The 27,329-nt window shown below is 37.1% G+C and overlaps 1 protein-coding gene across 12 annotated transcripts in view; it reads right to left on the bottom strand.

Annotated features, from left to right (window-relative positions):
• dlg2 (discs, large homolog 2 (Drosophila)) overlaps positions 1–27,329 on the bottom strand; it is a 276,217-nt gene that overhangs the window by 95,972 nt on the left and 152,916 nt on the right. For all 12 annotated transcript variants that reach the window (XM_067397823.1, XM_067397822.1, XM_067397821.1 and 9 more), the window contains one exon: positions 821–874. In XM_067397823.1, the coding sequence (XP_067253924.1) occupies positions 821–874 (54 nt within the window). The remainder of the gene's footprint in view (positions 1–820; positions 875–27,329) is intronic.

Consider the following 27,329-nt stretch of genomic DNA (forward strand, 5'->3'; position numbering starts at 1 on the left):
AAAATGATCGCAGACTATCTTATAAATATCACTGCACCAAATTGCAATTTCCCTCTTCGAGTGTCTACACCTGTACCCCCTCCCTATAGAATCTAGAGGCTATACATTTCCAGTATTTCTGCTGCAATTATGAAAACGCTGCTTATTTTCAAACTGGGAGTGTCGATAGATTTAATTAATTAACCACATTTCATCAAAACTTCATTATTTCAGAAGTTTCAAGAACAGACATATAACAAAAGACAAATGTTACAAAAATCCTAACAGAAATATGATTTCAGTTGATTCATTCATCTTGATTTTTTTGTTTTTTAGCATTTTAATTTTGAGTTAAATTATTGTAATATATTGTTATTTTATTAATTAAAATATTTTAAGTCATCCTGAGGTCCCCTAGTCAGCCCTGGCTCCCTGGTTGACAACCATTACGCCAAACCAACTGTTTATTTGATCCAAGATCTGTTTTAAACCATTCATCAAATCTCTTTCATACATCCCACCCAAAACACAGTTGACTCTGAACATTAATATTTCAATCCCATAAAAGAAAAGCCTGTGCTAATCTAAACCCACAGCTAATCGCTGGCCTCCTTATCTGGTTTATTTATGAAAGTCATCAATCATTGAATATGCTGATCTTATTTGCACAGCATGGAGAGTGATAAATGACACTAAATTCATGAAAAGCAAAAAAATGATGTCAAACCTATTCGCCACTCACTCTGCGTGGGCATTGAACTCATTAAGTGGGTGATAGGCAATGTCACGGCTGTACATAAACAATGAACATGCAATAAATAAATGAAAAATCAAAACTCACGTATGGTACAGATTCCAAAGTGTCCGTGTTGACAATAATTGGGGCAGGACTTGCCTGTGAAAAGAGAGAAAGGAAGGGAGACAGAGATGGATGGAGAGGAAAACAGAAAGAGAGAGAGAGAAAGATAAAGATCAGAGTGGATTGGAGATGCGTGAACTGGCCTAGTTTTTAAGGGATACAGCAGAGCATGATGGGCACTGCTAAGCTCACAGATGCCATGATGAAGAACACAACTAAAAAACAACAGTCGACAGCAACACTCATTGTACTGGAACAACATATTTACACACACTCACACACACACACACTCACACGTTTTTGTGAATTGTGGGGACTTTCCATAGGCCACAATGCATTTTATACTGTACAAACTGTACTTTCTATCCCCCTACCCTACCCCTAACCCTAAACCTAACCATCACTGGAAACTGTGCACACCTTTATTTTCTCACAAAAACATCATTTAGTATTTTTATTAATTAATTTACATTGTGGGGACCGGTGGCTGGTTATTGCAAATGTTATTGCATGACATTTGGTCCCCACAATGTAATATAAACAAAAGCACACACTCACACACACGCACACACACACAAACACACACACACACACACACACACACACACACACACACACACACACACACACACACACATGTTTGTTTTTGTGAATTGTGGGGACATTCCATAGGCCGCAATGCATTTTACACTGAACAAACCGTACTTTCTATCCCCCTACCCTGCCCCTACCCCTACACCTAACCATCACAGGAAACTGTGCAAACCTTTATTTTTTCACAAAAACATCATTCTAGTATGATTTAATTAACCCATTTACATTGTGGGGACCGGTGGCTGGTCCCCATGATGTAGGTGAACTCAGGTTTATATTACATTGTGGGGACATTTGGTCCCCACAATATAATATAAACAAAAGCACACACACACACACACACACACACACACATTGACACAGATCAATCGATTAGATGAATGATGAAAAAACATGGCTCATCATTTAGAGTATGATCATTGCTAGGGAAAAAAAAAAATTGTATGACATGAATGTTGAAATTGTTTATGTTTCTCTTTCTCTCTGGTGCTGTTTAGCTAGTTTCTGATAACACAAAGTCAATTAATATCTCTCACACAGTACTGAGGCCAGAAATCTTAGTGGGTGGACCTCTATTCTGTGCCTTCTCTCTCATTTCATTTAGCGTTGTGAAGTGTAACCCCTTCATTAGCCTTTATTAGAAAAGATTTGCTCATTTTACACAGCATAATGTACCACAATTCACTGTACAATAACAATAACTGCACAGTTAGGCTAATTTGCCTTAATAATGATGTCTGAGGTCCCGGAGGCAGGAATAAATCATGTGAATTACTGCAGACCACAACACCTCACAAATGCATTTTTAAAATATATATAAGAAATATGATGATACTGTATGCAGATATGATTATGCAGTTTTTATTCGTATTTGAATCTGCAATCAATTTGGTTGGACCAGTGCCACTGTTGCTATTATATGACCTCATCCATGCTTCCATAAAGAAACAAACACACTGATGTTAATATCTCATCTTAGATGTGAACGTTAAACAGCTCAAATATGAATCAAACTCACAAATATAACAAAAATAAATCACATAAAAGGCTTAATCCCAGTTACTACTAGGTAAACAGCAGAACAACTTTCATTTAGATAAATGTCCTCGAGAAGTGTAATTGTTGTGAGTGATAATCCAAAGTATTACTCTGAATATGATGGAATAGAGTCAACTATTACTCAGTATATTGCCATTGAAAAGTCTAATACTTTTATTCAGCAAGGATGATAAAATAAATAAAAAGTGACAGTAAAGCCATTTATAATGTTACAAAATATTTCTAAAAGTGCTGTTCTTTTAAACTGTCTATTCATTAAAAAAAAAAAAAAAAAAAAAAAAATATATATATATATATATATATATATATATATATATATATATATATATATATATATATATATATACAAATATTAAGCAGCACAACTGTTTTCAACATTGGAAATAATAAGAAAGGTTTCTCGAGCAGCAATTCAGCATATTAGAATGATTTCTAAAGGATCATGTGACACTGAAGACTGCAGAAATGACTGCTGAAAATTCAGCTATGCCATCACAGGAGTAAATTAGATTTTAAAATATATTAAAACAGAAAACAGTCGTTTTAAATTGTAATAACATTACACATTTCTTGCTGTATTTTTGATCAGATAAATTCAGCCTTGGTGAGCAGAAGAGACTTGTTTCAAAAATATTGAAAAATCTAAAAATGTTTTGTGAAACCTGCATGTACATCCCATCGTGACTAGATTCTGACATACATTTTGTCTTTCGTTCACTAAGAGGTGGGGTTGGGAAATCAACATCCTTCAACTGAGCACTTTAAATAGAATACGAGTTTAACAAAAGCTAATACTGCACTTCTGATGCTGCCAAACAGTTCAAGGCATGTGTTTTGCCTGCACGACTAAATGTCTTTTTGGATTTTCTTTGTTTTATTTTCTTTTTCAGGTTATTTATTTACTTTTTTTATTTAGTGACAAAGTTATTGAGGAATGAGTGGGGGAACAGTTTCGGGAAGCACTCAAACCTGCATCATTTGCATTAGTCCCACAGTTCAACATGTCTAATAGATGTTTAGCATCTGTGTTGGCTGTTCTCGCTTCCACTGATGTCAAACACATTTCACAACTTTGTATTAGGCTAAACAACAGCCATTTGTAAAGCAAAGCAAGTAAACACTAGCTCTATGGCACCTTCAAAACATGCTGGAGAATCCCAACCAGCCCATCACAGCAACACTTGCTCAACCAATGGCTTGAATTTGGGGTTGGGTTTGTCTCTGTTTTTCTGGATGTCTTTGAATTTGTATCAGTTTTTCTGACCAATGGCAGACCTGTGTTTAGGAAACCTAATTGAAAACAGTCATTATTTTTGTAATTCTGTTTGTTACCACTAGAGGCACACCACCTTTATCAATAATAAAAGGTGGGCTAGCACACTCCACAAACTCATTCAGCTGGAGGCTTATCACAGATGCATTAGCATTCAGAGATGTCCTGGCTACTACACAAATCCCCAGGGAGATACAGCCGGCCTGTAGCGGTGACTAAAGATCGATCGACAGCAGAGACTGAGGCTGTCCCTGCTTACTGCGCACTGCCTCTAATTACATTAATACATCTCCCGCCTTGAGAGCTACAGCCTCAATCACTGAGGGACCGGGGAACCAGAGAGATGTGTTAGAAAGCACAGAAAGGAAAAAACTCATTAAAAGCTCCAGCTTTGCCACCGAGGTTTGAAAGACAAAGTCAGCTTGACTTCACACTTAACAATGTGTTTGTTTTTTTAACCCTGTGAAACGTGGCATATGAAATAATAGTCTGAAAAATATCAGTTTTATTCAGAGACCCAAACTGAGCAAAAATACCATGAACTTTAGTGTAGTCGCTGAAATCTATATGGCCAAAAAGATGGAATTTTGACAGCTTATAATGCAAATCAGTAAGATTTTAAAACAGTGTCGCAGAATACTTACATATCAGTTGTCACTCTATATCTCTCAATAATGTCTTAGTCTAAGATGATATTTAAATGCTTAGTTTTATGAACAAAGTTCAGTAGTTTTCATTGTGGGGGCAAAACATACAAATAAACGTTCCTCACAAGCATGTATCATATGTGAACCTGGACCACAAAACCAGCCATAAGGGTCAATTTTTTGAAAGTCAGATTTATGAATCAATAAATCTGAATAAATATGCTTTCCACTGATGTATGGTTTGTTAGGATAGGACAATATTTGGCCAAGATACAGCTATTTGAAATTCTGGAATCTGGGCATGCAAAAAAAAAAAAATAAATAAATAAATAAATTAAATATTGAGAAAATTGCATTTAAAGTTGTCCAAATTAAGTCCTTAGAATACATTTTTAGTCCTTAGTCCTTAAAATACATTTTTTATATATTTACAGTAGGAAATGAACAAAATATATTCATGGAACATGATCTTTACTTAATATCCTAATGATTTTTGGCCTAAAAGAAAAAGACCATTTTGACCCATACAATGTATTGTTGGCTATTGCTACAAATATAGGGTCCAGGGTCACATATTTGATACCCACATTTCAACATGTTTTTTTTTTTTCTAAAAATAAAGTATAGATAATCAAGTAAATCAAGTTGCTTGAGTCCAATAAGTGTTCATCTTGAAATACTACTAACAATATAAAATTGATTCTTAGTTACTTTGTAAAAATCAGAAAGTTTTCACCTCAAATAGAACTGAAAGTGGACATTTTTAGTATGATACTAAAAGCCCTTTTATTTGCTAAGAAAGTATAAGCTAGCAATCAGACAACGGGTTTTCAGCCAAGTTTTCATCACATTGATAATTTAGAAGCCTTAGAAATTTGTGCATCAAATAGGTTTATAGGGTTAAGTATATTCTGCAAGCATCTCCAAATTTTTTTTTCTTTTTTTGATAAATGACAAGGCAGGATCAGCAACAGAAATGTGTCATCTAGCTGGAGCTATTATGTACTGATGAGGTCCATCACGGCATGGCAGACAAACATTAAAGAGATTAAAAGAGATAATTGCAGCGTTATCTCAAAATATGACAGTTTAATGGTTGGAAATAAAAAGCAAACAGAACGTAAATGAGCAAAAGCTAAGTTTAATATCTCCCTGGATGACAAAGAGCAATATTGGCCATTTCAAAAAGTGAGTCATAAAGAGGCCATCCCCTGAGACACATCCACCCAGAAAGATGACTCCAATTTTCAACTTGGATGACATTTCTAAACTACTAGTCATAAGCGTGAAGACAGCTTTTGCATATTGCAAAATTTCTATTAAAAAGTCTTGAATATTATGTTGATATTCTGAGCTCTATAATGCCAAAGCCCAATTTTAATTTGAACCCGTCATTGTTAAAACATCACATGCTCCCATCAGGTGGTACAATAAATAAATATGACTACATTCATCAATATGCAAATGATATGCAGATTTATTTTAGATTAACACCAAACATCCACAAGTTCATCAGCACTCTGTCTGACAGTATAATATTAACTCTGTGGACGTGGGTGTCTATAACTTTTCTACAGAGATAAATATAAAACCAGCACATTAGAAATTTAATTTGGGTACCTTGAATAATTAACGCTGAAGATCAAAGACAACATCAAGAATTGCTGAGTCATTTTGTCTTTATGAGGCTTTGGTGTATTTGATGACCTCATACTGAAACTAAATGTGGTTCAGAGTAATTTAAGGTTATCTGATGGTGTTAGGAAGTAGTTATTTGTACTTTCACAAAGTAATCAATACGAAAGAGCACTGTGGAGGTATAATTGTACAGTGAGGATATCAGATTGTAATTCCATGGGACTTAGATAAATTAATAAATAAATAAATATATGAATAATAAATTAAATTAAATTAAATAAAGTACAGTCTACAGATTTTTTTCTAATTTATATTTTGATTCAGCAAGGGCATTCAAATTATCAAAAGTGAAAGACTTTTACATTGTTACAAAAAAATTCAGCTTTGCCATCACAGAAATACATTACACATACAAGGTATATTAAAATAGAAAGTTATTTTAAACAGCAATATTTCAGAATATTACTATTTTACTTTATTTATGATCAAATAGATGAAGCCTAAGTGAGCATATCTCAGTGAATATATATATATATATACATACATACATACATATATATATATATATATATATATATATATATATATATATATAAAAAAAAAAATAAATATATATATATATATATATATATATATATATATATATATATATATATAATTTTTATTTTAATAAGAATGTTGCTTGTGTGAAATAAGACAGTGAGGGCTGAAATATACAAACTGTAAACCCTTGGATATTTCCACTTAACACTTTGGCTACGTTCACACTGCGAGCCTTAATGCTCAATTCTGATTTTTGTTCTGATCTGATTTTTTATTTTGTTTAGCTGTTCACACTTTTAAATGTGGCCAATATCAGATTTCCAGTGTGAACAGATCATGGTTCTGAATTGACCTGCATGCGCAAAAGAACGATGCAAACGAGGTTGCCAGGTTTTTACCACAAAATCCACTCAATTGCTTCTCAAAACTAGTCCAAAACTAGCCCAATCACGTTCCGTGGGGTATCCCGAGAAAAAAAAAAAAAAGCATTCCGAGGGTTAAATATCACGTTAGTTTGGTCATTTCAACCCACGGAGTTGCAAAACAACCCGCGGCAACAGTGAAAACGCAACCCAATACTGTGGAAAAATCATGGACTTGGCAACACACACATCATGCTGCCATAAGGAAGTAAACACGGAGGGCATTAAAAGTAAGTGATTACGCTTTTATTTATAATGTGATCTGCAGCGGAAGTAGAAGCTTCAATATGAAAAATAAAGAATGATGTGACAATAGAGAGCAGAGTTTTGAAACTTTTATAATACAAGCCCTCATGTTTTGCTTGTCTCTGTAATACTTACGAGTTCCGACACATCACTGCCCTTCTACTTACTACCTTTGAAAAGACTCCCATGAGCGCAGAATCGTGATTAATTGATCTCAAGTGATGTAAAAATTGCACGAATTCCGATATGACTGTTCACACTGTGGTCACATTACAAATCTGACCTGTATCGGATTTAGTAGAAGTGGTACAAATCGGAATTGAAAAGATCAGATTCCATATGGTTTGTACTGTTCACACTGTCACGGATATGAGTCACATGTGGGCAAAAAAAACAAACAAAAAAAAAATCTGATTTGGGCCACATTTACCTGCAATAACCGAATTGGCAATGCTTTATCAGAGGTGCTGTGCATTGAAAATTGCTGTTTGAGGAACGCAGTCATGACAGCTAATTGTGATACAGAATCTTCTACAGGAAGTTTCCCAAGCCATTGAGGGAATTTATTTGTGCACGCAGCTTTACCGGCAGCAGGGGCAGTGGGTTGCTGGACTAACACGTCTCTTCATGTCAATTCTAGTGCTAATGAAGTCTAGCCTGTAGGACACTGACGAGACAAAAGACAGTCAACAGAAGAAGGGCACCAGTGCCAAACGTACACCGACAGCATCTACTCTCGATGTAAACGTGCACTGCAAAATAGCTAGCAGTTCGTTAAAACCCTGGCTGGGCAAAACAGATAGATTAGAATACATTTTAGTAGAAAAAGTTTTTCAATGGGCACACAGACTCTTTGTTGATGTGTTCATTAATTCAGTCACAATCGACTGAAGTGGATGCTGTCTGTTTCCAGTATTATCTGTGTGTAAGTGCTCGCAAAAACACATGGATACAGAGCACGACTGGCCTCTTTCAGCCAGCGCTCACGTGGTCCAGCCCAGCACAGAGGTGATGGCATTACATAATCAACTTCATACAGATAAAAAATGATTTGTGTGTTAAAAATGGTATGGCATGCTAAAGAAGGGAACAAAATATCATAGTTTGCCATAGTGTTTTAAGGCTAAAGATGCAAGAAATAGATAAGTTGCTGTGTCTGAATCCACATTTAGTATGAAAAAATGTGTGTGTGTGTGGTATAGGGCAGACCAGCTCTGCAGTGTTTGGTAAGGAGAGCACGAACACAAACATCTTAAGGGCTTATTGTGGAGCCAAACTGGGGCAGACTTTCTGCTTTAAGCATCTTCATGCCTCTGCAGAGTTGGGAAAAGTCTTGCTACACAGAAGTGTCTGTTTTCAGCGTATCAGCATTTTAGGGCAGGTAATACAAGATCAAGAAAGTGCTCACGTTTAAACTCAGAGTTTATGCCACTTTATGTAACTTAAAACATCACGTCAGACTTCTCGAATACTTTTTTAGCTAGTGCGGGTCTTTTGAGAAGTGTTGATATTGTGTTGTGGCACAGATGTTTATGAGATCCAGATCACTGAACAGAAAGCCTTATCACCTCAAAAATGGGTGTGAAGTGCATTGCTACTCAGGCAAAACATGATTAATACAGTGTGGCGTACCTAGGGACCCTATCAACACCAAGGTTAATTGTGTGTTAATAAGCACAATGGAATAATTACGGTTGTCCTTATGAGTGATAGCATTTCACCTTAGCTGTGAGAACTGTATCTCAGTGAATTAAATCGCAAGAGGGATGAATGTAAACTTCAATTAAACTACTCATCAGACGTTCCTAATTTGATTTCCGGTATATCAAATTAGATGAAAAATACCCTTTAGTGAAACAAATAGACCAGTCATGGGCATTTAAAAATATACAATTACTACAGTATGGTGACCATTTTGCCCTTGGAAAACAGTGTAACAGCAAAGGGTATTTGCATTTTGCAGAAGAGCAAACAACTGCAAATTACACTAACTAGTGGTTGGCTTTTTGCTTAAACAAATGTTAAAGATGATGATAAATAATGATTGGTCTGCAGATGTGTAATGTGCTGCTCAGAGAGGTCCTGCAAAGGCGTTCAGAGCCTCTGCTCTTGTCCCACTTTACCGCTCTCAATAATTCAGGCCACAGAAACTATACATAGAGCTACCACACCACCGTCAATAATGCACAAGAAGAAAAAGTCAACAACAACAGCCTGAAAACCACAGAGACACCAACTCAAAGCAGCATCCAATAGCAGGAGACTAGAGGGACCCCATATAAACACATCAATGCGTAGATTAGGGTTTTCAATTTAATGCTTCAAATTTTATTAATAATTACTTTACTAAAAAAAATGTAAAATAATAATAATAGTTATGCTACCATCTAAAAGTCTGGGTCAATACGATTTTTTTTTTTTCAAGAAATTATTAATTTTATTCAGCAAGAATGCATGGAATTTATCAAAATTGACAGTAAAGACATGTATAATATTATAAAAGATTTCTATTTCATATACATGATTTCTATTCATCACTGAATCTGAAATGGAAAAAAAAAACAAAAACAAAACAACAACAACATGAAGCAGCACAATGGTTTTCAACATTGATAATAATAAGAAATGTTACTTGAGAACCAAATCAGTATGTCAGAATGATTTCTGAAGGATCACGTGACACTGAAGACTGGAGTAACGATGCTGAAAATTTAGCTTTGCCATCATAAGAATAAAAAATATATTAAAATGGAAATCAAGACAGCATTGAGAGACGAGAGACTACAAAAACATTATAAAAATACTTACTGACCCTGAAGCATAATTTTTAATTTTCTAATTTAATTATATAAAAAATAATTTAAAAGAATTTACATTAAAAGTGTCTCTTGGTGACTTTCTCTGAACGGAAAGATGATCAGAGAGAGGTCCAACCATGTCCAGTCAACAGTTTGAGCTGAAAGGTGATTGAAAACCACTCCCAGCCTGCACACACAGCATCCCCTATACATCACAAAGGGTGTCTACTCTATAGATAAGTTAAATTTAAGACTTAAGACCTTTTTTAATACCACCTTATATGAGATTTAAGACCAAATCTGCAATGGAAATACTCCATTAATGTTCTGCAAGCTTTTTTCAAGGTAAATTTAGGTGTCTTTCTAAAAAAAAAGGACACCAAATAACCAAATGATATAAGGAGTCCATCATTCATAAATCTATGCACACCAAATCACCCCTTGTGGTGGATGCAGAGCCCACATGGTCATTCTCTACCCTTCCTATGTCTGCCATCACATTATCAATCAATGGACCAATCTCCATATTTTAGTGTTAAAATCCATCTAAATTGGTAGCATCATCCTCTTCAGCTATAGTAGTGAGGAATGGGTCAAAACAAATGTAATGAGGATCTTCTAATCAGCAGGCAGAACAATCCTGCATTGCTATTTATATACTGTATATCAAGGTTTTGAGACAAAACACAAAATAAGTGTCACATGTACTGAATAACTTTAGATTTAATGCAGGAAGTACCAAATGAAAGCTCCACTTTTGCTTAACTAGAAAATCCTGGAGTTAAAACAGATCATTACTGCAAGAGGAGAGCGCGCACACACACACACACACACACACACACACACACACACACACACACACACACACACACACACACACACACACACACACACACACATATATATATACAGGTATTCCTATCATTATGAGGACATTCCATAGACATAAGGATTTTTATACTGTACAAACTGTATATTCTATCCCCTAACCCTAAACCAACTATCACAGAAAAAATTCAGCATTTTTACATTTTCAAAAAACATCACTTAGTATGATTTATAAGCCATTTTCTTCCTGGGGACAAAACAAAAATCCTAACAAGGTCAAAAATTACTGGTATTACTATCCTTGTGGGGACATTTGGTTCCCATGATGCAGGGAATACAAGGAAAGCACACACAAACAGAGGGTCTTCAGAGTGCAGCGTCCAGCTGTGTTAGTGAACTGATGGGGTGTGATGCATTGGCCTGATTTGAATGTTTAGCTGGATTTTTTTCTCTCATGCACAAACAGATTACGTTATCATCACTGCTCTAGTATTAGTGATCTCAGAGCCATGTTGTGTATAACGGTTCATGCGATAAAAAGTGATATCAGCACACAGCAACAAGAAAAACAAGCAGTTCAGAACAAGGGCTTCAGGGGTAATACGCACTTACTGTATAGAAGAGAACACACTTCCTTATGGCTACAGCAACTTATTCAACAGTCATTCCACAATGGTAAACCTGATACCAAATATTCAAATAACCGCCTGCATTCAAAAGTTGTCCAGCTGGCATTTTAAACAGTTTACAAACATACAAATTCAAGGGGTTCATACCCTTTAACAAATGCATTTCCATGACTTTTCCAGTTGTTTGTGATTACTGGATCAATATTAAATATGTTGGTAAGATTTTTTAGCATTTTTGACAATGTTTTTGTCGTCTATGTTGACCAAGGCTGCATTTATTTGATCAAAATAACAAATATATTTACTATATTATAAAATGTAATTTATTCCTGTGATGGCAAAGCTGAATTTTCAGCATCATTACTCCATGATCCTTCATTCTAATATGATGATTTGGTGCTCAAGAAACACTCATTATCAATTTTCAAAACAGTTGTGATGCTTAATATTTATGGAAACCATGAAACAGTTTTTCCAGAATGCTTTGATTAATGGAAAGCTCAAAAGAAGCATTTATTTGAAATAGAATTCTTTAGTAGCATTATAAATGTATAACTTTTAATGAAATAAATGCATCCTTGTTGAATAAAAGTATTAATTTCTCCCAAAAAAAAAAAAATCTTGCTGATCCTACACATTTTAATGCACATAGATTTTATTAGTTTCCGTAACTTATTCAGTCCAAAAAAGAAAATTGTAGAAGGGGTTTTTCAAGCCCTTAACAACTTAAATCAACCCGACTTTATTCGCTTTTCTCACTATTTCTTCTAGTCCATATATCAGACTACCCACGTCCCTGGTACCTAGCCCAGATGACACCGGTTACCTGGTACGGCTCGTGCCAGCTGTGCGGATGGCAGCCGCACTCGGTCCACAGATCGCAGCTCCCCCCTTTAGCTTGGAGTGCGCCGCGGCTGGGACTCCTCCAGGAGCTCTCGGAGCGCGAAGCCGTGAGTTTGGCCCTCTGACGGGGCAGAGTGGACATGGACGGGGAGGACGAGGACTGGTAGTTGTATCCATGCTGTGGTTCATGCTGCCAGCTGCAAGAGCAGGGTGCCTCGCCCCCTCCGCGATCTCCCACGCGGCCGTGCATCTCCACACAGCAGCTCTGCTGCTTGCTCAGGTAAGCTGTCATCCTGAATGTGCGCTCCTCTCCTCCTCTCGCCCTATGGCTTTCACCTCCCTGTCTCTCCGTTTGTGTTCCGGTCCGGGCGGCAGCAGCAGAGGACGCAGCTGTGGTGAGCGGCACTCCTCTGGGCGGTATCTGAGCAGTGTGCTCTCGACAGTGAGAGGGCTCTGTTTGTGTGTGTGTGTGTGCGTCAGAGAGAGAGAGGGAGAGAGAAAGCTGGCTACTTGTAGACACTAGGCATGTTTTAGTTAGGAAGACGGCGAGAAAGAGAACACAAGAGGGAATAAGAGAAGAAAGAGAGGTAGATGAGTGTGTTTGTGTGTGTGCTCTTTGTCAATTGATGATTTGGCTGGCGGTGTGTCTTGACAGCATCTCTGCTCAAGGCAGAAGCAATCAAACCCTGAACAGCTGGGGACCCCAAACCCCCCAATCAGACAGACGGATGTCTTACTGACAGCTGCACTTTTTCAACATGATAAAATCATTCAAATGATCCCTTGCAGCAAGCTCAAAGTACGAAAAGCTCGCAGCTACTCCAGAGATATAAGCCACATAGCCTGAAGGAAGACAGAAATGTATAAATTGAACTAAAATGTGTTCTAAATCCTCCTTAGTATCTGAAAAATCACCGTGACAGTAGTTTACTGTTTTAATAAAGTAATGGTAATATGATAAAACAAAACCAATGTTCGATAAATAATAACATTTATTTTTAATTACAACCAGATAATAATACAGTTAATCAACCTAACTCTTCACTTTTCAAGGTTGTCAAGCAATGCAGAAAACTGGCACATTAACGGCCCTGTCCCAAATGGCATACTTGATGTGGACCTGTGGCCTTTGCTTATACATCAGTGAAGTCAACAAGACCATAGAGTGTCCTATTTGTCACTTTAGTCTCAGAAGAGCCCTCACGAGCACCACCTTTGTGCCTGCAATGCAGACTTTCTCTGTGCCTGGACTGGTGCAGACATCACAATGGAATATTACCTAGCAGAGCATGTTAATTATGGACTAATTAACTAAACTGAATTAAGAAAAATTTAACTGATAAGATTTTACAAATAATACATTAATAAATGTGCATGCAACCTGTGTAGTAGGCATTTCAAAAGAGGGGATAATAATTCATGTAGCAGATTGGCTGTTATTTGCATTTTAAGTGTGTAATAAACAAAAGTAAAGGAAATTTTGCAATCCATAATTCAGCAGCAGACACAAAACTGCAAGGAACAGCAGAGCTACAGCCTGTAGCCTGTGGATCACTGAGCCTCATTAATTCAATAAGATTTCTATTTATAACCAACCTAGTCACATTTAATCAAAACAAGGGGCTTTATGCTCAGCAACTGATGCTTAACTGCTTAAGTTAAACCATCCAGCTACATCAGAATCAATCCCAGAGTGCTGCACTGACTGTCCGTTCAACCAGTGTACATTATCCCCACCTACTGGCCACTAGCACACAGTACAGCTCAGTAAAAATAAAAGCCAGTTTATCTTCACAGAAGCATTACCAGTGTTTAGGATTTAGTTTTTCATATGTGTGGTTATTCATTCTGATTTAGTAATCCTCCCTTACATAGTGTCTCCCAGCTGGGAGTCAGCTTAGATGGAAATGAATAAAACACACTGAAGGTTGATGATGAAGGCTTTAGTTATTTGTTCAGAGCGTGGTTGTGTAGGCTTTCTAAGTGTCTAAATGACAGTTAATCAAACAGTATTTCACATACTTAACAATCCCTATAGAACATTCAATTTATCTGAACCTACAATTAAGCAGGTTTCTCTCCGCCCACATTCCAATTAAATTCTTGTGACATTTTATATCCCACCTGCAGGGCATACAAACAGAATCAAGCTCTACTAATGAGTTTGAATGGAATGTGAATGTAACGAGGTGCTTTGACAGAAACAAGAAAGGAAAGGAAACGCCGCCCAAACTCACCCTGATGCGATATGTTACGTGTTTATTTATTTATTTTTTTATGATAAAGCAACACCATCAAAAATATCTGTCATTTTAAAACCTTTCAACTTTCTTTGCATGGAAAGGAGTGGCCAGGATATGCTTCAAAAATCTGTCTAATGCTCAGAAAGAGAGTCATACAGATTTGAAATGTGTAAATGAGTTTTAGCTGAGCTAGGATTCCATTTCATATTACTTTCTTTCTGAGAACACTAAAGATTTTTGAACATTATCCTGGCCACAAGGTTTTAAAATGACAGAAATGTTTTAATTAAGCAGTCCATATGACTCACGTGCTATATTTTAAGTCTGAAACATGCGATATCTTTATGTGAGAAAATGTCAGCCATTTCAAATTCCCAAATGAAAGTGTTGTGCGTTTTCTATCACACTTTTAACATGATGACAAACACCACTTATCATTGTCAATGCTGGAAATCACGACGGCCTCAGAATGTGTGTGTGTGTGTTGAATGCCATGTGTCAGTAACAAATGCTAGTCATGGGCGCCAGCAAGCTGTGATGCCACGTCATCTAGATAAACCCTTGTATAATACTGCTGAAAATGTCATAAGATGCTGTCAAATAAATTTTCCCACCTTTCACCAGACAGACCATCAAATGACAGGTGGTCAGCCCTGACATTCACACACGTCACAGTGCCCACTCAAGCAGCTACACCCACAAGGGTGAGAGAACATGGCACCTATGTGGATGTACTATTAACTCAAAAATTGCTGGATATGTCATACACAACCAACACAACCAGCACATGATTCCCCACACTCTACACTGTTCACTCACATAAATGCACATAAAATTATCAGAATGGTCCAAAAAATGCTGACGGTGTTGATAAAATGGTAATAAAATAGATTTATATTGTATATAATATACACTTGATATACTATTTACTATTACATAATTATATGTTGACAAAAATATAAATTATATTTTATAATTTATTTTATTTAATGAATAATAATACTAATAAATGTATTAGTATGAATTTAGAAATTAAAAATAAATAATTGTATTTAAAATTATTATAATTATATATATATATATTTTTTTTTTTTTTGGTTACAATAGCATAAATATTTTGCTGTTTTTCTCCCTTGTATATTTCTGACAAACCTGAAAAAATCTTCCATATATGTGTTGTCATAGGAGTTCTACAGGAGGATTTTTTGGGTCCTAGATAATGGTCATTAGATGATACACAAATCACAACAGACATTTTATTTAGTTGACATTTGAATTTCTTGGGTTTGAATGCTGCATGTCACTTACATCATCAAGGTTTAGACTATTGTTCAGACAACTCAATTCAAAACACTATGTCGCAGTTACTGTAAAAAGGTTAACAGCCAAATGGCAAGTATTCCTATTTTAGCATTGACTCACTAAAGCCAATTTGACTTGCATTTTGGCACTTGGCAAATGTTCATTTTGGACACTGTTTATGCATGCATTCAGGGAGCTGGAGCTGTTCTAGAAGGCACAATGAATGATGAAATATTTTGCTCGATAATACACACTACAGGCGCTGGGAGTGTCTGGGATCAGGGTTCTAATTAAAAGCCCTCTCTCTCTTGCTCTTAGTGGAAGAGAAGTACTCAGGCTAGCCATGTGTCTTAATTCTCACAGGAACTGAGAGACGCTGTTCTCTCCTTTCTGCTCTTGCACTGTTTTTTTTTCCACTGCTCTCATTAATCAACCCTCCATTTCTTTCTATTGTTCCAAAACTGTAAAAACACAGACACACATATGACGAGGCAAGAACTCCCACGCTGCAAAACCTACAGGATCCCCACACAAAAGCCAAACCCACGCTGCAGAGTAGAGTTTAAGCAGTTGATTGGTCCTGTCAGTGTGTGACAGGTCATTTATTGCTTCAGTGAAAGCCATTATGGTCCAGAGCCCATCTCTCCTTTACCTCGGAGAGAGAATGACCATATGCCGAGAAAGTCAACACAGTCTGACAGGCACATGGTGGACCTCAGTTTGTCCTTAATAGGCTTGTTGAGGTATTAAAAAAAAGTTAGAGGTATTAATGTAAATGACCACTCAAAGCTTTACGTAATACCTGAGAACATTTCTCTATCATAAAAGAGTGCATTCATTTATTTTACTACTACAGCAGGATGGTATGGTGTTAATATGAAAAAAAAAAAAAAAAAAAGCATCAAGTCACGGCGAAAACGCTAAACTAAACTAAATTAATTATGATAGGGCCCAAGGCAAAACAATGTTCATGGGTTCTGGTTGTCCCCTGTGTGCTGTTGCTGTCGTTCACATTTACCACCACAAGGTGGGGCTTGGGGTTAGACTTTGAGATTGGCAACAAAATCAGTCTTGGTCCTTAGATTGATTCTGGCACTTTAAAAGTAATACAGACAGTGATTTCACACACATTTTGTAAAAAAAAAAATCAATTTTCCGCTGCCGTATGAAGGATAGAAAAAGTATTGTAGCTGAGTGTCAACTTGAGGTGAAAAGTGAACGATTTTACTCACTGGCAAAGTAATGTGGCAGGATCTGCAAAAATAAAACTGTTGTACAGCCTCTCTGTCTGAGAACTGAGAGTGAGAAATGATGGTACAGCCATTTGCTAGTGGAGCACATGCTCAGTTCGTGCCCATTAAAGGCAATGATAGAGCTACAGAGAGTGCATGAGTTTACTTGACTGGTTTGGCTCAGCAGTTATCGTAAAGTTTGACAGAGTCTGACAGTCATCAACCGATGTGACAAACTTTGGTCACATGCTAATAACTAAGAGCTAGGAGGTGTTCAAAGTTGTATAGGCTATATACATACCATGCAAAAATATTCAGTTAAATAGTACATTTATGGACAAAACATTTCAGTGGAAAAGAAATAATTATATAGAGCTTGTGGTGTATAAGCTTGAAGGAGAGCTAAAGTCTGCCAAAATAACCAACTGCGCTCAAACCGCTGACCTGGCCTCAGATTTACCAACTGCACAAATTCACTGAATTTTGGAACAAGAAGTCCTGGACGTTATGAGGACTTCCTCCTGGGATTTGCTAATTGGATTATGGAGGAGTGCAGGGAACCTAGGTGCAGAGGGCGATCTTAAAAAGAGGAAAGTTAAACAGGAGTGACTATAATTTAATGCAAGGGGCAGAGAGGTTAGCTCTGCAGATAGAGAAGAAGTGCCAACACTTACTTTGGAGAAAGAGCTTTAGACCTTTTTGTTGGATCCAAGAAGAGATTCCCTGAACCTAGCCCATGGTCATTGCATTAAGCACCTCCAACACCATAATAATCACTAAAAGACAGTTTCAGCTCCTTAGAGACTGTCATCCCTCAATGGCTTATTCCTTTTCCCCAGGGCCTTAATGTCCTTATATCCTTCCCGAATTGTCAACTTGTACCTTAACTACACTTTATCTATATCTACTAATCTTTGTTTTCTAAAGAGAATGCAGGTATGTGCTTATGCAGTATACTCACCACCACAACTGTCACAATGCAGTCCTTAGCGTGTTGCTATGCGGTTGCTAGAATATTACTTAATGGCCCAAGTCTCTATTTTATTCTGGTCTGTGGGATTTTCTTTTTGCCAATTTTATTGTCTAAAAAAATAATAGCACACCAATTTGCAAGAGTGGTAAGGGTGACGCGTGCAAATCCAGCCTAATATACATAAACCTCTCGTAGTGTGTATACTGCATTGGCTTCAGGCTGCACATTCAACCTTAAATTGTTTTAACACCCCTGGCCTCCTTTTAAAGACAGAAGACAGCTCTTACATTGATTAGTTTCATTAGTCTCTTTTCCACTGGAATATGTCTCTGAGTGCTGGCAGTGTCTGTGAAGGATGTTTCAAACGCTAATGCATGGACCGCTTCTGGTTGAGAGCCAGGCCTGTGTAATCAACTTCAGAAATTATGAAACCAGTTCAATGGTTCAATAAAAACTGGGAGGGAGGCTAAATCCACCAGAGAAATCGAGAGAGAGAGGGAGAGAGAGAGAGCTTAAAATGGCATTATTTAACAAAAGCGAGAAGGCGGTTAAAAAGACCTATGGAGAATTGTGAACAATTATTCCTCTTAAGTAGTCTGGTTTTGAAAGACATTCGGTCAATTGTCTGGGAAAAACTGTCTGCAATACTGTCTGTTACGGGATAGCATGCTGGTCTACTTGTTAAAGAATAAATAGTTGCTAACCTGACTGCAACTCCTTCTGTGTCTCTTTAGAAGTCTCTCAGTCAGACTTTGCTTCCATCTACAAATGGTGACGATAGACGGCCATTTAATCGGCCCGGGTTCAGGAGCCTTGCTCTTCATGGCCTCCATGCTGAGCCGTTTGTGGAGCGGTCGTAAAGATTCAACTCGAGGAGGGGCGAGAAGGTTGGGCGCGCTTCCTCTGTGGAACTTCTCCCGAAAAAGGCCATTATTTACCATCATGTAGCTCATGGTGGATGGCAGCTCGCCCAGCAAAGCTGGACAATGTGAAAACTTCCACAAAAGCCTCTATCAAAAGCCTTTCGAACGCACCCAATCAATGGACAGCTACGCAACAAGGTCACCCCAACACTGAAACAATGTACATATCCGCAGCCCAGTGGAGCCAAGCCACAATAAAATGGACTTTTCAGCGCTGGTGGCTAATAAACAAACAAATCCATTGATTCTTTAGAAAACCAAAAGTCGGTCAAATATCTGAAACCAAATCCAGCGGCTTTGGATGTGCAGAGGACGGTTAGAACTCCGGGTTCAGACAGGCGTTAACTCCTGAACAAATCATTGTGGTGCTCGGAAAGACAGCAGCAGTCCCATAAGTCTGTTCATCCTTGGATGAGTATCTCCTGCCATCAGGGGACAGCGTATGTGAGCGGAATGGCTGAGATGGAGCTTTCTGGCCGTGGCCTGTGCTATGGTAGGCTAGGCTAACCGAGGCTTAGTTGGACTTTTTTCAGGGCGTGGTAGGGAGAAAAAGTGCACAGAGAGTGACACAAACTCAATAAATCAGAGGGATGATGGGGCGGCGGAGGGGAGGTAGATGAGATGAGATTAGCGAGGGGCAGCGCTGAGATGCAAATCACATGGGGATATAATTAAAGCCTAGGGGAACATCACTCCAGTGAGTGGCCAATGCCAGATTACAGCCAATCAATAATGGAGCCGACAAACACATAAACACAAGCGCTGGCACACACATTCATACGCAGAGATGGTTATCGGGCTCAGACATGAGCCAAACTTAAATTTGCCACACTGGGAACGCCACAGCAGGCTTAAATGCGAGTTACAGGATGTTGAGCGTGAAAGGAAAATTAAACGTGCAAAGCGCAAAAACAGCAATTAACCATGTCCTGGGCTCCATGCTGCCAAATCAGACAAAGAGGGATGATGGGAAATCCCAGAATAGACAGGCTAAATGTGTTATCTCTCTGATTACAGCACTAAATGTCGCTAAATGACAACAAGCGGTTAATCAGGTTCGCAGAGGAAACGGTCTGACGGCTGCTTGATCATTATAGCAGTTTCAGCCTGGTCTTTCTGAATGGGCAAAAAAATAAATGCAGTGAGATATACAGTATATGATTCAAAGGATGTAACTGTGCTGCATAGAAATCTAAATATTAGCATGAATATGGACAATTTATAAGAGGTTCTTTAACTTTATGTACTTTTTTTCCCCAGGAATTCATTTTTATCAAAACTAACTTTTTTTCTTTACATGAAGATCACAATTAGAAAAGATTTTAGGCCCGGTTTAAAAGACAGGGCTTGGACTAAGCTAGGATTAGGCCTTAGTTCAATTAGGACATTTAAATAGCTTTTATAAACATACCCTAAAAAAAAAAACAACAAAAAAAAAAACATTACTGGTGTGCATCTTGAGACAAAACAATGGTACTGACATATTTTGTACATAAAAATACATTATTACGTTACATTAAAGGTGCAGTATGTAGGATTTCTGTCCGCTAGAGGCCTATTCAAAACAAAGGCGTAGTTTGATGACGCCAAGTTTGAGTGCGGAATCTAGGGAGACGTGGTCTTCACCTCAACGGACGGTGCAAAAGAATATAAAGGATAGGACTTGGGAAGAAATCGTGGATGCGATTATTAACGTTACTGTAGTATGAAGCAGAGCAGGACCGAGTGTTGCAGGACCAACACACAACTCACGAGCAGCGAAACCTTTATTATGTCACAGTCGCCAGCGCTACTTCCGCTTTTCCGGTCATGAGTATGAGGTAACTCAGCTCTGTTTATCATATGTGACCAGTCACGGAAAGTAGGGACACAAGTCGGTTCTGGGGCATTTTGAGTTATTCACAAATTCTGAAAGTGTAGTTGTGTAACACATGGAAATCTGATAATATTTGGAGAAATTGTGGCCATTTGAAGGTAGGCACTCAAAAAAGCTCAAAGGGCAGAAAATGACCTAAAGATTTTGCAGTTCTCGCCTGTTCTCACCTGCTGGGAGTGACAATAGGGCTCATTTACATCTCATTTAGATAAGCCATACCCCCTGGTTGCATAGCAACAACAGACGCAACGGGAAAAATCGGACCGCATAATATTAATAATAAAGGATAATAACGTACATTTTACGGCTACGGATACTTTATACTTTTACTTACGTAGGAATTTAATCTGATACATTTACTATTACATTAGTAAATCCTTGTTAAGAAGTAGTAACTGGCTAAAATTATTAGCGTCACATTCAATTCAAGAATAGTAAGGTTTACATGAGCTAAGTCATTCACACCAGTCAATTCAAGCAGTTGAAGCGTTATTCAAATTAATATGCTAACACTACCATCTAAAAGCCCATTATAGTAATGGGGGTTTTTGGCAAGTGATACGATGCTAACGATTACATTTAAAACGACAGTCCTGAGCTAGCTAATAACAATAGACACATGAGATAACGTGTAGCCTATGTGTTCTTAGAATGAACACAAAACAACAAACTTTGATGTTTATGGAAACTCAACCCATAAGAAACAGAAAAGATCTTGTTGCCTCCAATGAAATAAGTTGTTCGGGCACACTTTCTCTTTGTTGGGGTCTTCTTTGTGGATGTAACCATCTCCGAAGTTTGCACTATGGGTCTGTTTGCCTCTAAATGTCCAATAATTTGCATGTCCTGCCACTCTTTTTCCGCAGCTAAAGAATCCAGCCGTATGTTGTACTTCAAAACATTTTCGGTGTAACGGCCATGGTTCAGCTCGTCTGCGATATTCTTTGCGGCGTCCATCTTCATTAAATTTTGATATCAGCTAGAGCCGGCCAGAGCACTGCATAAATAAGTAGCCACGCTTCCCTTGGAGGGCGGCGGCAATAACAAAAGAAACAAAAATCGGCGTATCCGATTCCAGTATGGAAATACAAACAGACAATGACACGCCCCTACTGCGAGATAGAATCTCTGAAAAACAAGCCGATTTCAACCTCAAAATGCACGCTTTTAAATAAACCAATACTGCTATCTAAAACACGGAGATGCTTCTTCATGATCTCAACTAACAGATTCTGCAAAAAAAAAAAAAAACAGAAAATCACCAATTTTGAAAAAAAAAAGAAAAAAAAAAAAGCTTCTTTCTCAGTTTGCTCAATAGTTGTGCTGCCGACTTGTGTCCCTGGTTTCCGTGACGGGTCACATATAAGATACATTTGAGAGTGTTGAAAATGTTGTTATAACATTACTCTGTGCGTTCGCTTGGAGGCGGCTGTGAGACACTTGTCTGAGACAGACTGCAGAAAATTAGATCGATATTAGAATATCATATTAAATGCTGGATGGCTTGTGTTGACAAATGGCGTGCGATTCATTTTCAAATGTATTGTATGATGGAGAAAATACTGTATTACTGTTACTAAAAATAAAGCTGCATCTGATTATGCTATTTTAGCTACTTCACAAATTAGTGTTTTTCTATGAGGCATGGTAAAGCAAGGTACTCACAAAAAAAAAAAAAAAAATCAAGAAAATTAGATTTAAACAATAAGACTAAAATGTGTTGAGCTATATAACAACACTTAGTTTTCTCACGATTTACAAATAGTTGGAAACATTTGGGATATTGTAAGTACTCAAGTGAACAAAATATATAACACTGGCCTAGTGGTTTTTCAGATATTTTACTGCAAAAATCTTACATATTGCACCTTTAACATTGAAGAGTGAAATAAATACTTTTCAGATTTTGTTTACTTTGTGGAAATCTTCCTTTTTCTGAAAAAAAAAAAATGGATCATTTTCACTACCGTCATTTCCATCACACACATTGAACGTTATAAATGCGGACCAATTTTTCAGTGGAAAAAATAAATACATAAAAAATAATATTTTATAGATATACATACACAACTGTTCAAAGTTTTGGGGTTGGTGAAATATATATATATATTTTTTGTTTGTTTTTAAAGATGTCTTATGCTTATAAAGTCTGCATTTATTTGCATTTATTTCAAACATACAGCAAAAGAGTAGTATTATGAAATATTATTACAATTTAAAATGTAATTTATTTATTCTTGTGATGTGATGGCATCATGACAAAGCTGAATTTTCAGCGTCATTACTCCAGTCTTCAGTGTCACATGATCCTTCAGAAATCATTCTAATATGCTGATTTGCTGCTCATGAAACATTACAAACTTTTTAAAGGTATTATATATAATAAAAGCACACCTTATTGGGTACTATTAGTGGACAAAAAATAGTAAGAGTGTGAAAAGTATTGTGCTGTTAGAAGATTTTTTTTTTCTAAATGTCCACAGGGACAATATTGCACATGGTATAGAAAAACCCTTGTATAGTATGACCATATTTTTTTCTGATGCTTTGTTGCTTTTCATTTTTTTATGTTTGCGTCAACTGTAGCCGTGGTATTTTTTTGACGTCTATGTTACAGGAGTGAGCACTTTGTGCTGTCTGCGTTTCAGTGTTAAATTTAGTGTTTGTATTGTATTAAAAAGAAAGGGGTTCGCTTGGAGACACACCCAGGGTTTGATTTAGTCAAAACTGTTCTCCTCACATTCATTGTGTGGTGTTGGATTATCCAACCCCTGGTCAGCTACAGATAAAACAGCCCTGTCTCACTGTGTCTTTCTGTCTCTCTCTATTTCCCATGGGGTGGGTGGATAAAGTTGAGGCAAGGATGAGGAACATGAGTCGGGTTGCCTTGTGACTACCATACACAAAGACAAAGAAAGAAAAGCAGACCCCTTAAACAAGGCACTTTAGAAGTGGGGCCAGTGCTCATCTCAAGAACCCATCCTTACCCATCTCTCTCCGCTCATGTTTATATCCACCCTGCTCAGCGTATCAACAGTATGACATTTTGAAATCCATAACTCAAACTCCCCCCGTCTGTTACCTGCTGCTGAGAGCTCCATCTATTATACATAGGTTTTAACCTGCACATCTTGTAAAGCTTCCCGGAGAGATACAGACAGAGAGAGAAAGCAAAAAGGGGCATGAAGTGAAAGAAGAACAGATCAAATACAAATATTATTGTGTATGAGAGACAACGGTGGAAAAAAATAAATGAAAGAGAGTTTGAAATAGACATGCTGTCTAAGTACAGACATACACAAGCTCATAAAAATAGATTTTTTATTTTTTTTTGTGGGTGTGTGTTGCCTGGCGATGAACTAATGATCCATATGCATTACAAATTTCAGGGTAATTAATCAAAATACAGAACTCTGACTGTGTGCGATGATCAAGGTACCTGTTCAGAATACATCTAAGGCCATCAAAAGATCTTTGAACATCATAAGGGATACTAGTCTTTTGATTGAAATTGCTGTGCACAATCATTTGAGTGGGCAAATTGGTACTTCATAATCACCTGAACAACATCATGCTAATTTTTTAAATCCAATGCAAAAATAAATAAATAAATAAATAAAACATTTTAAATGTTAAAAATGAAAATTTACAAAAAAGAAAAAAGAAATCATTAAAATAATTTAATTAAAAATGGCACAATAATGAATAGAGATGCACCGATGTATCGGCTAACAATCGGTATCGGCCGATAAAAGATATTACTATCACTATCGGCCAACTGCCGACGGTCAGGGCCGATCATATCCCGTCAATCAAAAGGGTGCGAAAAGACGTGTTCAGACTGCAACTCATACATACTGTGTGTGAAGAAAATCACTCGTGTTGAATTTTAATGCATTAACAGTTTAAAAATAGTGACGTTAAAGCAGGCTCTTTTTGACCCTATGAATCACCCGTAGTTCAAGCCAGGGTTGCCAGGTCTGCATTTTTTTCCCTACATCAAATATTATTTGTAGCACTTCCCATCCAATAGTCGCAAAAAAGATTTGTGCTTTATTGCTTCTGATAAGAATTAAAGTTTCAGCTTTCAAATTCTGTCCATTTTATCATGAAATTCAAACAATAAATGGCGTTTTGACGCTCTTAAATGTGACGTGTCAGATCGCTGTAATGCCACAGTTCGGGCGGCAGCTCGCTGAGAGCAGAGCGCGAGTCTTTTCTTCCTCTTCAATACAAGTTATATCTTGAAAAACATGCATGAACATCAAAGGTATGTTGAAATATATTGTACAACTTACCAGAATGTATCGTGTCTCATGTAATCACTTTATTTGTGTTTCAACAATGGAAAGACGTCAATAAAACAGCTTGCGAACAATATGTCACATTTTGTCACTTTTACCTCAGGAATGTTTTCCAATGTTCACAGTTCCTTAGCTATATACAAATAATAAATAAATAAATAAATAAAAAACACTAGAGGGAAGCTTATTTACTGTTAATTATATGTAGCTTATTTACTGTTAATTATATGTTTATGCAAATTTGCCATGAAGACAAGTGCTTATGAAAACTACCTTATGTGATACTAAGTTTTATACATTTCAGTTTTTATTTGAGTGTAATTATTGTATCTGAAAATAAACAGCAGCTGAATATAATACCTCTGCTGTTAATTGTAACCTCTAATATTGTAGTGTTCCAAATGAGAGGGTTCCCTGTATAGTTTGCAACATTATTTGGGAGAGATTTTTTTTTCCTTAAGAAAAACCAAACTATCGGTATCAGTATCGGCAGAGAAATGTAGTATCGGTGCATCTCTAATAATGAATTTAGATTATAGCAAATTATTTGACAGCTACTTTAATGTAAAGTGTATAATTTCCTTGGGGCTAACATCACCAAAGAAACTGAAAAAATAACAACAGTTTTCAAATGTTAGGCTACTTGAAAACACTCTCCATCTCCCATTGTCAGACAAACATAGACAGTTCTCAAACTTACACCACTGGATGAGCCAATGTTGCTGTTGTTAGGCAGTTTGGAATGCACAAACAAAGCTTTTATAGCACTATAATGTAACAGTTTCTACATATGTTCAAGGAAATCAGCCTATGAATGGTTCACTTACAGGTATAGATGTTCCTGCATATTAACCTGCACAGAGAAAATATTTTAAAGGGGACCTATTATGCACCTTTATACAAGATGTAATTTAAGTCCACAGAATGTGTCTTTGAAGATTCAGCTTAAAATATCTCACAGATCATTTATTATATACCATGTTGTAAAGAGCCATTTCTGAGTGCAAGTAAAAATGTCCCCCCCCCCCCCCCTTCCACAATTACAGCTCCTGCCTGCATTGGATACTGTGCCAAATACTAACAAGACATCTGCTTGGTTTTGATTATCATCTATATCACGATCACGGTCAGGGACAGTGCAGTTCTTCTTCATCATTAAAGTGTATTATTTCCATGCGTTTTAAAGCTATATCAGTTTAAACTTCTAATTGATCGTTTTCTGAGCGTACACAAACAGAAAGCTGGCTTTAAGACAGCACATCACAAGAGTATTAAACTAACTTCTCTCTAACTATCAAATACACACAAGGTTATGTCAAAAACACACAAAGTTCACAAAGACGGTTATTGTCTGTGAACGTAAACATCAGAGACAGAAATTGCATCTGTATATTAGATCTGTGGCGCATTCCCTTCAAAAATAAAACTAATCCACTGCATCTTCAGTGGCTCAGATGTAAGAGTAAATGAAGACTGTTATGTTCACTCTTACATTCAACAACAAAACACCTCGATCACTTATCAGACATTCTTGTCTCAAGTGTTGTCAAAAGTACCGGTACTTCGATACTAAGTCGGTACTGAAATTTTGAAAATGTGACGATACCAGCATTTCTGTAGTACCGGGAGTACCGAGTATCCGGGTATATTCGGTACCCACTGATAGGTATTTTACGTGAATATGACGCGAGTGAAGCACAAAGCTTTGTTAACAGAAGAAATAGGATAATAGGTTAGCAATTACATGTAACATCGCAGCCATGGAAACATTTTGGTTCATGCCGAATGAGAGAGGTACGCGAGTCCATACATTGTATTCGCATTCTTTACTGTGGTAAAGTAGAAAAAATACCGTAGGACAGAAACCTTTTTGCTTGCACATCAATTTCTATTTAACACAGTTTGTGCTTGATATTACACTTTATAATAGATGGTGGTGATTTTTAGTTCCACTTTCTCTGATAGCGCAAAATCTGAATGTCTGTAGATTAAACTCGCTCTTCAGACCTTTATAACAAGTGTCAGTTGCCTGTAACATCAGGAGATAACATGAAGATATTATAAAAGAGAAATAGAATCTGTCCTGCTAGAGTCCCACATCCCTCTCAAAGCAGAGCG

Source organism: Chanodichthys erythropterus, chromosome 10 (genome assembly GCF_024489055.1).
Source record: "Chanodichthys erythropterus isolate Z2021 chromosome 10, ASM2448905v1, whole genome shotgun sequence".
In the NCBI taxonomy this organism is placed as follows: domain Eukaryota; kingdom Metazoa; phylum Chordata; class Actinopteri; order Cypriniformes; family Xenocyprididae; genus Chanodichthys; species Chanodichthys erythropterus.